General features: G+C 45.7%; 1 protein-coding gene across 3 annotated transcripts; it reads left to right on the top strand.

Moving 5' to 3' along the window:
* Nucleotides 1–9,610: 9,610 nt before the first annotated feature.
* Nucleotides 9,611–16,710, top strand: LOC123157657 (uncharacterized). 3 transcript variants are annotated; one of them, XM_044575909.1, is made up of 4 exons: nt 9,611–11,101; nt 11,187–11,323; nt 11,833–11,979; nt 12,706–16,710. In XM_044575909.1, exon 4 carries the CDS (start codon nt 12,792–12,794, stop codon nt 16,464–16,466), a length of 3,675 nt encoding a protein of 1,224 aa, XP_044431844.1. In that variant the 5' UTR covers nt 9,611–11,101; nt 11,187–11,323; nt 11,833–11,979; nt 12,706–12,791; the 3' UTR covers nt 16,467–16,710. The 3 variants fall into 3 exon arrangements, with proteins under 3 accessions (XP_044431844.1, XP_044431845.1, XP_044431846.1); XM_044575910.1 differs by having other exon boundaries at nt 11,830–11,979; XM_044575911.1 differs by lacking the exons at nt 9,611–11,101; nt 11,187–11,323; nt 11,833–11,979 and adding an exon at nt 12,128–12,203.
* The last annotated feature ends 1,509 nt before the right edge of the window (nt 16,711–18,219 follow it).

Here is an 18,219-nt window from a genome sequence, read left to right as displayed (position 1 = left end):
CAACAATGAGGTAATATGTGATAGCACTAAGTAATGTGCTACCGTGAGCAACCATGCTAGATGCCTGTGTCGGTTCACAACATTCGTTTCATTGGGAGCTATATTTTGAGGGTCAACCGGGAGAACCTACGGGAATGATCTTATTTACTCCCTTTGTAAAGAAATATAAGATCATTAAGATCACTATTTACAAAGAGAGTACATAAAGATCACTATTTACAAAGAGAGTACGTAACATGTTATCGATCGTCCAGCTTATGTATCTATTTATGACCTAATTTGGAGCATACCGGATCTTGCTCATGCCTCCTTACATTTATATTAACTCCCATCACTAATTTGGAGCATACCGGATCTTGCTCATGCCTCCTTACATTTATATTAACTCCTATCACTAATTTGGAGCATACCGGATCTTGCTCATGCCTCCTTACATTTATATTAACTCCTATCACTACATGGACAAATTGACGGGCGCGACAACGCGCGCCATCAATGATCTAGTACTTCTCTAAACTACTCACAATATGAGAATCAACCATGTAGATACATAATTACCTTCCCTCTTTCCACTAGCACAACATGATGCTTCTCCTCGTAATAATCGTCAAGGCTGGGATATTTATCCAGCTCAAACATCCTACAAAATAAGGTCAATGGATTTGTCATGATATATGCTTAAAATTATGACCACGTCATTTACAAAATCGTGTGAGAAACTACTACAAATTATCCCAAAGATACAAATCACGAACCACATTACGAACACCAATTCTTCTCAACCTATTTTATCCCAAAGAATCTATCACAACTAACTATGAACAAATAATAGGTTCAACCTAATCCAAAAAAATGGTCTATCTCTAAATCCAATACTACACAAGTTCACTAAGAATACTTCAACACAATGAGTACTTGTCTTCTTTCTAAACATAATCTAACCAAAATATTCATCAAAAAATCACTAATAACTCATCTTAGGGTTCCACCATGTTTGAAAAAATGCATCTACATAAGCCAATCTTAACTGAAAATAAATGGAGGATTGGGAAGAGAATACCTCAAGCAACTCGGGATGCTCCAATCTACTCGTCTTGATGGTCATAATAGCAGATTTTGGGGGGTGGGGTGGTGAAGAAGAGGGAGGGGCGGCCGCCAGTTCCTTGCTGGACGAACTGCCCGACCGGGGCTGCGAGTGGGATGGGTCAGGCCCCCGCGGCCCCGCGCGCATTACTTGATACAGGGCGGAAACGCCAGGGACGTTGGCGTTTCAGACGTGCCACGTCAGCAAAAACAGCGGGTTCGGGCTGACCATGGTCCAGCGCAGAAACACTAGCTGCCTCGGCGTTTCCATGTTGCCCACAAACGCTAGCTGGTTTGGCGTTTCAGTGTTGACCAGAAATGCCACGGGCCCTGGCTTTTCTAAAAGGGTCAAATCATGAAATACTTTCATGTCCAGTTTAGTTTGCGACAACAAATGCTGACAAGGTCAGAACAGTTATTTTGGCCGTCCGCGGCCATATCCCCCCCCCCCCCCCCGCTCCTCCCGCAGGCGGCCAGGAGCAAACCCTAGCCGCTGCCAGCGTCAAGCTCTCCACCCATGCCTCCCCTTGCCGTCGCCGGACGGGGCTGCCGGGCAAAGCCCCCGCGGCTCAGCGGCAGCGGGGTCCTTCTCCTTCCGCGCAGGGCGGTGCGGGACGACCACTTCAGCGGGAGCTGGAGAGCGGTGTGCGTGGCCTGAGGTGGCACAGCAAGGCATCGCCGGCACGGCGAGTTGAGGGAGACAAGAGCAGCGAGTCGAGGAGGCAGGGGTGGCACGTCGGGGGCGCGGGGGGGGGGGGGGGGGCAGCTGCGTCACGGGCGTGCTGAGGGACAGGGCGCGAATCTGGGCGTGGGGACTCGTCGTCGGCGTCCTAGTCCCTGGCGCTGATGATCTGCTGCAGGGGCGCCGGAGCACCGGGCGTGTAGGGGGCTTGGGTGGTTCGAGAGCCAGGAGGTCGCACGGTGGTGCTTCTGCACGGCTTCTCGGCAGATGCGAAGAGGAACGACGGCTACGTGTTGCAGATGCTCCAGATCCGGTCCCTGGCGGGCGATTGGCGGCGTGCGTGGTGCACGTCTGACGCGCCTGATGTTTGGCTGCGGCCTGGAACCATGGTGGTTCCTGGCCTCGGGCAGTGCCTCTCTGCTCCTTTCCGGCATGGTGCTCGGCATGGCACGGAGGCTCGCGCTGCGTCTGGCGGCCCTTCGTCTGGTCGGCCATTGGTGGATCTGGCACCTGTACTGGAGTTTGGCTGCTGGTGGTCTCAGCGAGGTGCGGCCGGCTACGGTGGTTCTCGGTGCTTCGTCCACGGGCAAGCTTTGATGGTGGTGGCGGTGGTCGGTGGGCTTGTCAACGTCAATGCGGATTGATGTGCGGTCGAGGGCGTGCTGGGAGCTTAGGAGAAAACCTTGTCTTGGCATTGTGCCGTGACTAGCGATGGCGGTGGCTGTGGCTATCGTGACCTTCTTTGAGGCATCGCTACTTTGCTGACGCACCACTCTTGCACTGATCCAGTTGATGGTGCATCTCCGGGGGAAACCCTTGATCCTGCGTGATTGGATGATGGCGGCACATTGGCGTCGTTTCTCCTCTAGGGGGCTTCGTCTTTGGAGCTGGACATCGGCATGCAAGACTAGTGGATGGTGATGTTTGCGTTGAGGCTTCTGTGGCAACGATTATGGGGGTGAGCGTTTGAGCGAGGTCGAAGATGTGGCATCGGTTGAGGTAGTCGGCTCTTCTCTGTCGTATCCGTGGGATTGCCTTGGTTATTTGTTGCTGCGAAGTCGAAGCTGCTGTGGCGGGGCCCGGTAGTATACGATGACGGGCGGTAGGTGGTCCGTTTGGTGATCTTCCACGGCGCCAACCTTGCCTAGTTCTCTTTCGTAGTTCTCCGTCAGAGCTGGAACTGCATTGTCTTGCCGCAAGTGGCTGAGTTCTGGCGCGAATCTTCATGTGGCTCCACATGGCCTCTTCAGTGTGGATTGAGTCGATGATCGTCTACGGCGAAGTCGGAGTCATTTGCTTAGAGTATGAGGGTTTGGCGATGAGGCCTACTAAGGGGAGAAGTGATGACGATGACGCCTGCGTGTTTTCTCGATGATACTCTCGTTGGAAAGTGTGTATGGGGTATCCTGTGTGCGCCACTCAGCGGTTTGTGATGGTTTTCGCCCAGTTTTCCATTAATTAACCGATAATGCTACACCTACCAGATTTGTGTCACGTGTTTAACGTAATTTGCTTGGATTAGAATTGGAGGAATGGGGAGGAAGGGGCCCACCTCCTTGAAAATAGGGGGAAAGAGTTAGTTAGGAAGCAGGGCCGGTCCTTAGATTTGGGGGGCCCGGGGCGAAACTAAAATCTGGGGCCCTTAATATAAAAATCAAGATAACATATTTTTCATTTACTTTGATATTGGTCTAAGTTGAAATTGTTTACAGCGAAAGAAACATTCGAATGCCTTTAAAATAGTGCTTTTGCAACATCACTATAATACCATGAAATAGATCATTGAGTTAAGCTGACAAGTTCATAAAGAATTTGGCGCAACTTAGAGGTTAATACTTTTCTGTAGACATCGTCTCATAATCAAGGAACACAAACTATGTAAATTATTTGTCTTTCTTTATATTCGGTAGGTGTTATATCCTACCACATTTTCTTGATTTACCCTTTTTTTAGTTTCTGAATTACAAAGTGTACATATGGCCAATTACTCAGAACCATATGGTCTATTTTGTACTACTAATATTTGCTACACTACAACATAAGTGTCAATCATAGCGAATGTGAGTAATAAATTGTGCCTTGCGTAAACACATCGTATATTGACTAGGGTATGTACTTGAGTTGCTACTAGAGTGAAAAGTGCCCAGAATTTATATTTCAGAGTCGAACTATAATACGTGCTGATTTTGTAATGCTAAGTGAAGAATCCTCCTGATTATGGTGACTACAATATCTCCGGCCCGGGCAAGTTTAGAAATCTCAAAATAGATGCAATCCCAAAGGATTCGATCAAAAAAGGCCGCGTTGTTACTTACCAGAGTCCGACCATGAATCTAAAGGCGTGCTCCTCCATCGCCGCCGCTGCGGCATCGGAGGCCGTGGTCTTGCCGTGTTGGGGACTGGAATTGGGCGCTGGCGGCGGTGTGTACAATGGGAAAAACGAGGCGTCGGCGTCTTGCGCTACTATCCGTCAATGATGGTCATGCATGCCGCTGGGCAAGGCCTGGTATCTTGGCGTGATTGATGTTCAGTACTTGCCATCTCAAGGAAAAAGAGGAATGGTCGTGGGTTGTTGCGTGCGGGGCTGCCAGCTGACTCTGAACGAGATTTACCTGCTGCGTCCCTGGGCCATGGCCTACCCGCGAACCTGGGCGGGGCCCCTAGATTTTGGGGGCCCGGGGCGGCCGCCCCCCTGCCCCTCCCCAGGGCCGGCGAAGTTTACGTAGATGCTTTACGTAGGCTTATGTAGATGCAGCCAATGGCGGTGCCAGGATGAGAAGTCAGTGATGTCATTTCAAATATGTAATGTCAAATACATGTATTTTCATCAATTTTATAAAAAAAATCACATGATTCCTACTTGTGTACAAAAGATTTGCCAAAAATCTGTGTGGTCAATTGACCACACTGCTCTCAACGTGGCTTCGCCACTGGATGCAACATTATCGTTAATTAACTGGGCAATTTCTGTCTACTTAATTAATGGATGAGACAAATTTTTTACCTCCATTTTGAAAAAGTTAGTTCGCGGCCACGCGCGCTCGGCGTCGACGCCGGGGAAATTTGATAAATTTGACCCGTGGACGAAATCAAATCACAGAATAAATTGTCCGTGAAACTATTTCACGCGGCTGACCTTTTTGTGTGACGCCCGACACGAAGGCACCACATTATACTGTGCAACGCCTCACAAATAGGCGCTACACGACTGGCCAGCTTGCACCCTAGACTGCCTAAAAATTGCTAAGTCAATGTGCAGAGCCTAAGAGCTAGGCGCTGCACTGTATAGTGTGGCGCCTAGCTCTCAGGCGCTGCACTAGTGGTTGCACTACAAAATGAAGCAACCACTAGTGCAACGCCTAGAAGCTAGGCGCTACACTGTACAGTGTGACGCCTAGCTTTTAGGCGCTGCCCACTGACTTAGTAATTTTTGGATTACACGGGTGCGACGCTGTCCAGACGTGTAGCGTCTATCTGTGAGACGTTGCACAGTGTAGTGTGACGCCTTTGTGTCGGGCGTCACACAAAAAGGTCAGCCGCATGAAATAGTTTCACGGACAGTTCATTCTGTGATTTGATTTTGTCCATAGATCAAATTTATCAATTTTGCCTCGACGCCGAGGACCAGGGCAGGCGATGAGCTCGCCACTGCGCCATGAGAAAAGACACCCAGAGGTGATGTGCATGCATAGGTGTGTGTGTGCGCGTTCTTGCACGTTTGTGTTGCCTGTGCGCACGTGCAAGCGTGCTGAGTATGTGTTGTCCGTGCCAGTGGCGGAGGACGAGAAAAATTTAAGGTGAGGCGAATCATAAAGGTTAAAGAATGATTTGATGCAATATTAAAATATCATGTACACACTAACAATACACTCTAATGATTTTAGGTGATTCTAAACTGAATCATTAAATTCAGTGGAATTTTCAGGAGAAAACAAATCTAAATAGAAAAATGGCCTGAAAAAAATATGGACTAGATTGCCAAAGCTATTTTCTAAAAAAGTATCATAAATTTGATAAATTCTTGACACGAAAATGTACTCCCTCCATTTCTAAATATAAGACTTTTTAGAGATTCTTATATGTACTACATATGGAGCAAAATGAATGAATATACACTCTAAAATATATCTATATACATCCATATGTATATGTAGTCCATATAAAAATCTGTAAAAGACTTATATTTAAGAAAGGAGGGAGTAGAAATTTATACCTCTTCGTGTGTATACGTTTTTCTTTCTGAGTGGGACTCCGTGTGTATATGTGGTATACTGGTGCGTGCGCTGGATCGATTGGGATTGACCTTTTTTTTTTAGAAATGATTGGGATTGACCTGATCGCTTTGGCAGTTCCGCTTAGGGAACGATGCCTGGCAGCAGGAACTAGTGGGCCTAAACAGCGTGGACCGAAGCTGAGCGACTAGGCCCACTCCTTTTTCTTCTTTTTCCCTTTTCCTAGCGACCTGACTCACCACTCAGCGTATGCGTACATGTATAAATCTTTCTGCCAAAAATCAAGGTAGGGCGGGCGCCCTGCCTCGCCCTACCGGGAGCTCCGCCTGTGGTCCGTGCGTTGTACGAGTAATAAGAGGTTGATTTAATTTTGCAAAGGGCATATACAATGGTTTTATCTTAGAAATGCCATGTATAATAAATTATGAGGTAGAGAAAAAATTATAAAAAATGCTTGTCTTATTTTATTTAAGAGAGGACAAGAGATGATCTCTTAGCATAATATGTCTCACTATATTTTTAAGAATAACTAGGCTAAAAGATGACCTATTGTAGACATGTTTTTTTGTTATCTCTAAATTACGTGCAATACTTAAAAGAAGACTATCTTATCAACTATTGTACATGCCCTCACAAAGGTTTCCCGCTCAATTTGCTGGCGCGTCTGGGTTGCTCCGAGAGGTCCGTGTGTCGACTCGCCTAACAAACATAATTTTACTTTCTTCTATTTATTTCTTTATCCCACTGACATGTGGGACCTGTCAACTGAAAAAAATACGAAGCTATACGGTGAGGCAGTGACCACATAATCGTCAACATTCGTATATAATGACTGTATTGACCGTATTTTTAAGTACAATGACCAACAAGTTCAGTGACCACCGATGTATTTTGCTCTTGAATTTATATTTAAACTCCAAGATATGAACAACGACCTCTATATTGTAGTTCTACCGCGGCGTGTGTTTCTGCTACAGTTCTTCGCTGTCGAGGAAATTTTTGTGCGGCTCTCACTTTTTCACCATCCTTGCTTTTCGTCCGGTATCTTATTTAAAATGAAGTGGCCCTGTGATGTTTGAGTAAGTTGGGGTAGCAATCAATCATGTTGTATGCCTTGGTCCTCATCGTCTGTTTGCTTGGTCCAGCCCTTGTTTGTCTTTGTCCTTTACAAGTTCGCAGCTCGCACCCAACTTGTTAAAGCCAGTCGAGCGTGTCAATACTTCATCAGAACATAAACGTGGTTATTATTGCTGTGGGGCCGTCAAGCAACCCGGGTCCCACACACTTTCTGTATCTCCCTCTTTATTATGGGCGCTAGCCGGCGCAACGATTCGGCCGGTCAAACAGCGCAAATACGATACGGTCTATAACAGCCGCAGGATTCCTTTTTCCCCAAACTGCTTCGCTAGTAAAAAAACATGGCGCCTGTGCACAGGGATGAAAATGGAGTGAAAACTTTTCGCTTTTTCGGAGAAAAAAATGGAAACGGAGAGAAAATATGAAAACGGAAACGGAAATTTGTAAAACGGGAGTGAAAATGGATTTTTTTATGCGGAACGGAAACAAAAACGGAACGGTGTTTTCCGGTGAAACACACGTGAAAACGAAACTTTCCGTTTTCGTGAATATGAAATTTCTGTTTTTATATACGAATATGGCTGCTTTGTAGCCCAACCATAATCATTTGAGGCCCAACCTCTACTACCGCACATGTATTCAACTTCCTATACGAAATTGTCCGGTACTAGTATAATACTATGCTAAGTTGCTAAAATAAACATATTATTATTTTGTAGCCATGTTAACAATTCATTAAACTTATTTGTTTTTCTGTGTATTTCTCTATGATTGAAGGGCTTTTTAAGTTCCGGTCAACTCCCACATTTATTTCTGTGTCTGATCTATATTCGCTCTGTGTCCGTTTCTGGTAGTATCTGTTTCCGTATTCATTTTCGGGGTTTCCGTATGTGTTTCCGTTTCTGCAAACGAATATGAAAACAAATGTGATAGCACTTAGTTTCGTCTGTTTTCGCTCCGTTTTCATCCCTGTGCATCCGGAGCAGTCATGTGATCCCCAATACCTCAGCCAGCTTGCCGGCCGTCCAAGTCGCCGCCAGCCGCTGCCCTCGTCACCGTCGGCTGACTCATGTCGATTCCACAGGACGCCGCCCTCATCACTGGTGGTCGCCATCACATCCCCGTCCTCGCCGGTTCCAGCAGGATGTCGCCTCCACTAGTAGCAAATTAAACGACGCCGTTGTTGCAGCACCTAGCCGTCACCGTCGTATCACGCCCGTCGTCGCACCACCATGCCTCCGGCCGCAACACTCAGTGTCGCCGCTCGCACCCAATTGAAGCTTTTTCTCATGTTGGTCGAAGCTTTTTTCTACCCGTCGACTCTCGCATGGGGTTGAAAGAACGACGACGAACTCCATTTAAATGGATGTAGCAAAAATGCTCGCAGGTTGTAGCAAAAAACAGTGACGGCTGCAGCAAAAACGTCGTCGCCGCTGTCCGGGGTCGCATCTCCGCCATTAATGAATGGAGCAAATATCTTCGTCGGTTATAGCAAAAGCCGATGATGGTTGCAGCAAAATAACCATCTCCATCGTTGCGGGTCGTAGCTCCGCCATTAGTGGATGTAGCAAAAAATGTGTCTGGTTTCAGCATACAACGACCAAGGTCGCAGCATGCAGCACCCGCCACCCTCGAGCTTGCAGCTCCATGATGGTGTGGGCATGGCCATAGTCGCCATGGTCGCATCACCGACAAAAACGGATATAGCTTTGCGAGCTGCGCTTGCAACTTCTTTCCCCACCCCCGTCGGAGCTTCAGCCAGCAGTGGTGAACATGGATCTTGCAGACGACCAGGGGAAAGAAAAAAATATGAAGGCTGAGCAAAAAAAAATGTCATGGGCGAAAGGCACGTAGTGGACCAAGGAGAAAAAAAGAACGACACGAAACTGGATTGGGAGACGTGTGTCGGTGTGTGCACTGGATCCCTGCGCGATCGAGTGGCGCGCGTGCGACCGGCCGAAGTGTTCGGCCGGCGTGTAGATGCCAAACGTTTTCCTTTTATTATTGATGATTTATTTTTTTCTGTCCTTCTCGTTTGGGGATTAACCTCAAGGCATGTACAATGGTTCTATCTTAGCAATGCCACGTAGGATGAATGATGAGGTGGAGGAGAGAGAATTCATAAGAAAAGGCTTGCCTTCTCTTATTTAAAAGAAGACAAGAGATGATCTCTTAGCACAATATGTCTCACCATGTTTTTAGAAATAGCTAGTTATTGAAGATAAGACTAAGAAATGACCCATTGTAGACATGTTTTTTTGTCATCTCTTAATTACATGCAAGACTTAAGAGAAAACTATCTTATCAACCATTGTACATGCCCTCACGGGTCTTCTCCTGTGTACTACTCCCTCCGCTCCGAATTATTTGTCGCAACTAGAACTAAAAGATGTCTAAATGCATCCATTTCTACGACAAGTAATTTGGAACGAAGGGAGTACCATTCTCATATCCATTTTTCTTTCCTTTCACACTTCACACTGCACCAGCCCTCTGGAAATTGTTATGGGACAGAGGGAGTATTTTCATATTCTTTTAATACTGGAAATTGTTTACTACTAGTGGCGTGTGGTAATTGTATTGGCACTGTATCCTCTATCATGGAGTAATAGCCTGTTCGTTTATCTAGGTTTCATTTACTCCGCCCACCGCATCGAGACAAAACCACCAGAAAATGGCCAGGAGGCGATCGACGGGGAGAACTTCGGGTCCCGTCGACGTCGACGTCGACATCGACGGAATCCCCAGCCTGACCCGAGCGAGCACGGGGACGGGGAATCGCTGGTTGGTGCTGCTTGCGCGACCTCGCGTACGCTATCAGCGCCGCAGGGGTGGCACCCCACCCTGTGCAATGGAGGTGCTCGACGAAATGTCGAACCGGACCTTGACGCTCCAGGCTCAGCAGTGCACGCTCCACAGGCGATCGACACAATGCCTGAGTGGAGCAGCTGTCTCTGGGGTCGGCTGCTCGGGCGTGCCCGGTATGCTGCTGCGCTTGTACTAACCATCTTTGAGCACTGCGATCTCTTCCCGTGTCCAGGTATGGTGTCTCTTTTGGCAATCAAAACTTAGTGCTGGAATGTCATCTTTCACTGTCGAGGAGACATCTGTGCCGCTCTTACTTTTTCATGCCTGTCGCTTTTGACAAGGTACGCATTGTATTCCAAATGAAGTACTCCCATGATGTGATGCTTCTGCAAATATGGGTACCAATCATGTGTCTTTGGATTCCTCAAAAAAATCATGTATCTTTGGGTCCTCTTCTCATCATCGACCGGGTCCAGCTTTTGTTTGTACAAGGTTGCAGCTCGCACCCAACTCCTTAAAGCCACTTGAGCATGTAGATAAACGTGACCTGATCAGCATTCCCCAGGCCCCATGATCTTTTTGTATTTCCTTTTCTTTTTAAAGTTTTCATGCTGTGCTTCTTGTTTGGAGTCTCCACTGCACTTCTTGTTCACGCCAAACAACCATTCTCATCTCTATGCAACAGCTACGAACCCGCAGCCCAGCTCGATATCCGAGAATTTAACAGTTGAGGCGTGTGTGTTTTTTTGGGTCAAACTGTAGTCATCCAGGGAGGACTAAGTTGAGGCGCGTGTTTGTTCATTACTTTCGTTGTGTTAGGTTCTCTTCTGACTCCAAAGTGGTCCCAATGAGATCATATATTCATATTGATCTGGATGCGCACTGTTTCTGCATATCACATATGACTAGGTAGAACCTAATAAGCTATCAGATGATAGCCTGATACATTGTTTTGGGGTATTACCTTGTTTCTTTCCTTTTCTAACTGACCCCCCCCCCCCCCCCCCCCCCCTCCTCTCTTGTTCACTGTCCACACCACCATTCTCACCATTGTTGGCACTGGACGAACTCAGCTATCTTTGAAGAACACAGGTTGTCCCTCAGTAGTCTGAGCAGCAGCCGTCGCTCTGGATACAAGCTCAAAGCCGCAACCTCAGCCAGGCCAACGGGGCAGCCATTCCGAGTGAGCAACTGAGCATTCGAAGCTTTCCCATTTCAGGTAGGATTCTTACTTGCTCTTCCTGGGCTTTCGACATGGATACATAGCTTCCATTGCCAATGGTCTGCCACTTCTCCGCTTGCAGGCAATTTTACTAGTTACATCTGGATACAAGCTCAAACCAGCAAGCTCGGCTAGGGGCTGATGTATGATAGCTAATGAGGGCAGTCATTCCTGTGACTATGCCTATCTGACGAGCATTGCATTGCTTTCTCATTCCAGGTATGATTCTTAGTTTATTATCTTAGGGTGATGATTCTTAGTTTCTCTTCTGTGCTCGGTTATTAGACATGGATGCATTATTTCCAGGGGCGGATCTAGTAGGGGTTCCATGGGCGCCATGGCACCCCCTCGGTAAAATGCAAAATAATTTATCTCATATATTTAATACGTACTAGTTTTTAAAAATTTAAATCATGTTTTGTGACTATTTGTTAAACTTATGATGATATCCAGATTAAATTACAATTTCTAGTGTATTTTTCACAAATTTTGAATGGATGTGTTAAAGTTATGTTGTTCATACATTATGGACGTAATCTGTGCTCCCCGCCCCCAACACTACGATCTTAGGGCCGCCACTGATATATTCCATCGCCTGTTGAACCTCTCTACTTGCAGTTAGTCTTACTAGTTACCAGATATAATCTGGCATCAAAAAAACCAAGCAGCTGTTAGTTCTTCGACGAACAAACACTTATTTATATGTGTGTGTTTTCTGGTGATAGCAGTCGGATCTAGGTATTCAGAGAAACCCAAAGGGAAATATCTGGACCGCTATTTTGGTTATCGCTCTGGACGCAAGCTCACTCGCAACCGTTTATGGTTAATGAGGCAGCCTTCCCGTGTGACTGAGCGTTGCATGCTTTCCATGCCAGGTATAATCTTTTACTTTCTATTTGTGTGTTCGGTTGTTAGGCTTCAATGTGCGTAACCTACCATTGAATGCAATTAATTTTACTAGGTACCCTTTATAATCTGTTAGTGTCTCAACCAACAAGTATTACTACTTGTCTTATGTGTGTTTTGTGGTAATAGCAGTTGGAAGAAAAACAAAGGGAAAGATCTAGATCACTTAATTTGGTGGGGTCAGATTATAACGGTAAAGTTCAATCATGTATATGATGTTATTGTTGAAGGAGAAACACAACTAATTTCCAACCATAAACATTCAAATTTATAACTAATAGAACTCTATGGTCAAACATGATCATCTGTATTGTAATATGTAGAATCACACAGGAAATTCATCTAGTTACAGTATATACAATGGGATTGGTCCTTTTAAGATTTTAATAAACTGACAATATGCTTTCGTCTTTTAACACCAACCCAGTGTGGACTCTGATAGTTGGTTGGGGCCAACTTAGTACAACATTAACTACCTTTTTTCTGGAGAAGTCCATGAACATGAGCTAATAATTTGTATGCTGGTTACTGTTTGAAAATAATAATTCATATATCTAATAGGCAAGTTAGCCTTTGATGCGCTCTCTTTTGTGTTGTTTTTGTTTGGGATAGACTTCACCAAGTCCGTCTTTCTAGCAACCTTCTTTGTTTTTTCTTGTTCATGACCATCCTTGAATTATCCTTGAATCCTTCAGATACCTTCTCCATCCAAGAAACTCTTACCTGATGCTCCAGATGGAGGCATAGAGAGCAACTGAAAGCCTGAGACTTTAGCAACCACATGGCAGACAGTGGGCAGTTCGTGGTCACCATTGGTCTGACGAACATCAACACCACGAGGCAAGATCCCATCAATGTCACATCCAGCAGAAATTTGTTACCCTCTTGCCATGTATCCAGCTCCAGCAACAATGATGATTTTGAGCTATTGTGGAGACATCGTAAATATTTGGTACTTCTTGGAGTCCTAGCAGTTGGTGTGACATACAATGCTGGATTAACACCGCCAGGGGGATCGTGGACACTAAACGTGGATGGTCATCTTGCTGGTGACCCTGTCATGCATGATGGCTTTTCTGAACGATATAAGGTGTTCTTTTACTGCAATGCAGCAGCCTTCGCTGCATCTCTTGTCTTAATCATCTTGCTTCTCAGTAAGAGTGTGACAAGGAAGAGGATGTGGCTCCACTCAATGCAATTAACCATGATACTAGACCTATTCAGCCTGCTGGGGGCTTATGCTGCCGGAAGTTTCAGGGCACTCAAATCATCCATTTACATCTGGGTTCTAGTCCTTGCTGTTATCATATATGTTGGGATCCATACCCTAGTATCCACAAGGTTTATTCCAAGAAAATTGAAACGGAATCTGCAGAACATGATAAATACAGTTCTAATCAAACGGGGTTTCCTTGTGAGGCAAGTGAGCATCCCTTTAGAGAACGTTGAGGAGGCTCGCAAGTTCATTTTGATGCTTGTAACTTTTGCTGCTACTATCACCTACCAAGCAGGATTGAATCCACCGGGCGGCTTTTGGGCTGAAAACAACCATGGTTCTAATAAGCTGCATATGGCCCTTCCTCTTTACAATCATCATCCGGCTACTTCTGTTCTCAAAAGTAACTACCTTCGTCGTTATAATATATTTATCACTTCCAATTCAACTTCCTTCGTGACATCTTTGGTCATAATCATACTACTTCTGAGCCCAAAATTGAGTGGACATGGAATAAGGACCAAAGCAATGATTGTATGTGTGGTAGTGGACCTATTGTGCCTAATTGTTGCATATGCTGCAGGATGTTGTAGAGATGTAGCAACATCATTCTATGTGGTGTTTATCATCGTCATAGTTTGGATCTCCTTTGCAATTTTAGCTGGATTCTTTGTTACCAGGCCTGTAGCAAATTGGCTACAAAAGGTCAAATCAAGCAGCCTGTGGTGTGTGAGAAAATTGGGTCGTGCACTTTCATTGAGCTTTCGTGGCCACAGATCAAGCAATGCAGAGCAGGACAATTCTTACGCAAGCAATCATCAACCTTCAGTCCGTTCAACTGATGCACCTGCAGAAGATAATACTCCTGAGCCACAAGACCAGCCTGCAGAGGAACTTCCAAATATCAGAGAGGATGTGTCCTATGAGGAGCATGCACCTGCAGAAGAAAGAAATCATATTTCAGATGATGAAGAGGCTGTGGATAACTCACAGCATCTGTCAGGGAACAGCCAGCAATCAGCAAATATCCAGGATGTTGCGTCCAACACAGAGTGCCAGTCTCCAGATGTCCAGCGTGTTGCAAAAATGGATGAGGATGTGTCCAGCTCACCGCATCCTGCTGGGAACTGTCAACGATCAGAACATGGCATGGGTGTCGTGTCTAACTGGGAGTATGGGTCTACAGAAGGCAAGCAAGATGCAAGTATGGAGGCAGCTAAATCTAGCACTGAGCAAGAGTATGACCCATTACTAAGCCAAACTGCAAATAGCATGTGCCGTGTGTCAGATGACCAGAAAATTGCAAGTATGAAGGAGCATTCTTCAGCTGATGATCCCGAGATCACTGTTCCTTTACCCAAGCAAAATATCTCAGCCAGTCAGAGTAATGGAGACACTAGTGATGACATAGTGGATGAAGGGTTTTCTGAACATGTGGGAGCCGCTGGTAATGCGGACCGTGCTGAACAAAATATTGTGGTTGAAGCTGATAATCCTCGTACTGAGATTCGTATCAGTGATAACTATCCTACACAATCTGAGAATGGACATATTGACAGCAATCAAGTAGTACCCAATCAAAATGCTGACGGCATTCGAACTGAGAAGCATCTGAAGAAGACCCGCACATGTATGTTGCTTCTTGCCATTCTTGCAGTATCTCTGGCATACCAATCAGGCCTGAATCCACCAGGTGGATTTTGGTCAAGACGTAAAGATCATCATTCAGCTGCTGATCGCATCCTTGAGGACACCCACCATCGCCGGTTCATTGCATTCTTCTATCTCAATGCAATCGCCTTTGTGGCATCCATTGTCATGATCACTTTGCTCTTGAACAAGATGGTGAGAGACAAGGTTACCAAATGGCGTGCATTGCCAATAACAATGATAGTGGTCCTACTTTCCCTGACCGGAGCTTTTGCTTTGGGGAACTGCAGGGAGGCAAAGAAGACTATTTTCATATCAGTGCTCGTATGCAGTGTACTTGCTTATGTTCTCATTCATGTCTTGATAGCAGTACATATAATTCCTCCAGGATGGAGAAGGCAGGTGGCAGAGATGCTAGAGCAGTCAGTTAGTCTTTTTTGCTCAGTGCCACGTCAATCAGGCGACAACCAGACTGGGAGCGGTACTAGTGAGAAGGAGTTGGGAAGGCGGCGTAATCTTCTATTGACCATTTCTATTTTAGCTGTGACTGTCACATACCAAGCTGGCATGAACCCTCCAGGAGGTGTCTGGTCTGATGACAAGCATGCCACGGGAACTCCGGGCAATCCAATCCTTCAGGATACCCATCCAAAACGCTATGATGTGTTCTACTACTCAAATTCAGTTTCATTTGTGTCATCTGTGGTCGTCACAATATTACTTGTGAATAAGGAATCCTGTGAGTATGGAATCAAGTCCTATGCACTGCGAGTGTGTTTGGTGGCGGGCTTGCTTGGCCTCCTCATTGCCTATGTTGCAGGAAGTTGCAGAAATATTAAACAGTCCATATATCTGAGCGCCATTGCTATGGGAGTTCTGGTCTCCCTTTTGATTCAAGTTCTGCTCTCTTCGATGCATGATACACTGGGAAAACCATTGGCTAAGTGTCTAGGATTTCTACACGATCTTCTCTTCCATGCAGAGGGTGAACAAGTAAACACTCTTGTGAGTCCAGAAGCTTCAGTTGACGTGAGGTCAGAAGCTTCAGTTGACGTGAGGCCAGAAGCTTCAGTTGTCGAAGAAGAAAAGGTGAGAAAGAGACACAAGTATCTGATGCTTCTTGCAATTTTAGCGGCATCGATCGCATACCAAGCTGGTCTGAACCCACCTGGTGGATTTTGGTCTGATGATAAGGACCATGTACCAGGCAATCCCGTCCTTCGTGATATTAATCACCGACGGTACAAGATCTTCTTCTGGTTCAATTCTTTCGCATTCATGGCATCCATTGTCGTCATCATGCTGCTGCTGAATAAATCTATCAGGAAGAAGGCTGTGTCACTTGGGGTATTGCACTTGATCATGATATTGGATATGCTGGCTCTCATGACAGCTTTTGCTGCGGGAAGCTGCCGCAAATTGAGGACTTCAGTGTATGTCTATGCACTAGTTGGCGGTGTTGTAGTAATCCTGCTGCTCCTAATTATTGTGACAAGTGCAATTGCAAAATATCGGAAGCCAAGAGAGGGAGGTGGGACTAACTCCCCGAGACGTCCTGAACCTGTTTCAGGAGCAAACACACCGGCATGACCTGAAGTTTGATGCTCCCTTTTTACAAGAACCCTATTCATCTAGGAATCTATATTTCTGTATTATCTGCAAACAATTTGTGTTTCTCCTATCAGCATTTTTCTTCATGTTCAGATTTGACTTGAACACCGGTGCCTGTTGTATGTTCTTGGAAATCATTTTAGCATGCTTGAAATTTGAACTCAAGCCTTCGTCATGTAAAGGAGCTACAAGCAGGCAATGAGGATTATCTTCATTATCGTCATGCGATGAGCAAATTCTCGGAGCAACTTACCATTTTCATCCTTTTATACTCGCTATACGCCGAGGAAGTTGCTCTTAAAATTTGGAGCTTTATTCCGCTACTCCACCACGAAAGATGGTAGGAGTACCACATTAGCCGCAGGTGGCCTACAATCTTTCTGGCTTGTTCAATACTCTTGCACTTTATGTTCTCTAACATCAGCTTTGAGCTGTTATGTTCAGCCATCTGTGGGATGATCCCAATATCCCATGTTCTCATCTAAAACAAGTTTGACCACCAGGCTTATCTTGTGGCTGTCTGACAGTGTTTTTCGCTTCTCTGATAATTTTTATAGTGTAATAAGAGAGTGGTACATACTGGCACACCAAGGCTTTGCAATTCCTTGTAGCATTATGAAGTAACCCTTGTTTATTTAGAGTGTTCTGAAGCTGTCTTATATGATGAAATGTTTCCCAAGAATCAATACTGGAAGGCGAAGTGCGGGACCTGAATTGTATACATGGGGTGCTACTGCCAATGTTGTGGAAGCAGCTCTTTTGACTGGGTTACATGGTAGTTCACTTTGTCTTGGGCTGATATCTACTGCGGAAAGGAACATTGTCTGGCTAAAAAATGATGCTCGAGCTTAACAACCTAGCCAGAATATTGTTTGGCTAGGCATTACTCCCTCCAATTGAAAGTATAAGGCGAGTTATACACTTCTGTAAATACAAGCGTATTTCTATTCCATTTTTCCGGTGCAAAGTGTTTGGTTCCCTCTATACCCCCAAAGATTTTATTGTTATTCAAGATTTGCTTGTTAGCTTAGTCCTTTTCAATGTTCGCTTGGTCTACATACAAGGCAAAATACACTGTATATATGCTCAAATGGTGAAGTTGAATGTACTCCCCCGCTCCAAAATATAAGGTTTACTATGTTGTTTAGAAGTCAGTTTACCTACGCTTGGCCAAATTTATATAAATAGAAAAATCTCCGACAGTAACAGAGTACAGTTATATGTATATGGCCATGTAGACAAAGAATTGAACATGATGCTGGTGCCGGTCCAGTCGGGAGTCGGTGACGTAGCTGAAGTGGATATGTTGAGCCGATGGCCATGGCTTAATACGTCCGTAGTCAAGCACGGCTATTTTCCTAGTCCTGTTTGATTGCTCGGTTTTCTCGTTTTCTATCCACCTCCGAACCAAGAGAAAACCACCGGAAAAGAAATGCCAGGAGGCGATCCACGACGACGTCGACGGGACTCCGAGGCCGACCCCATCAAGCACGGGGACCGCTGGTTGGTGGTGGGGCTTGGTCGACCCAGTCTACGCCCTCGGCAGTCAACCCGGCAATCCGACCCATGGGTGTCCGCGCCCATGGGCACCCAACCCGAATGGGTAGGGTATGGGTCACTATCTTCACCCATGGGTAAGCCCGATGGGTCACCAGATTACTCATGGGTAGGGTATGGGCATAAAGTCCTGCCCGTGGGTCGCCTGATGGGTCACCAGATTAACTGACATGTG

This window comes from Triticum aestivum, chromosome 7B, assembly GCF_018294505.1.
Source record: "Triticum aestivum cultivar Chinese Spring chromosome 7B, IWGSC CS RefSeq v2.1, whole genome shotgun sequence".
In the NCBI taxonomy this organism is placed as follows: domain Eukaryota; kingdom Viridiplantae; phylum Streptophyta; class Magnoliopsida; order Poales; family Poaceae; genus Triticum; species Triticum aestivum.
The sequence above is the reverse complement of the archived record's forward strand: the minus strand, read 5'-3'. Positions and strand labels throughout refer to the sequence as shown.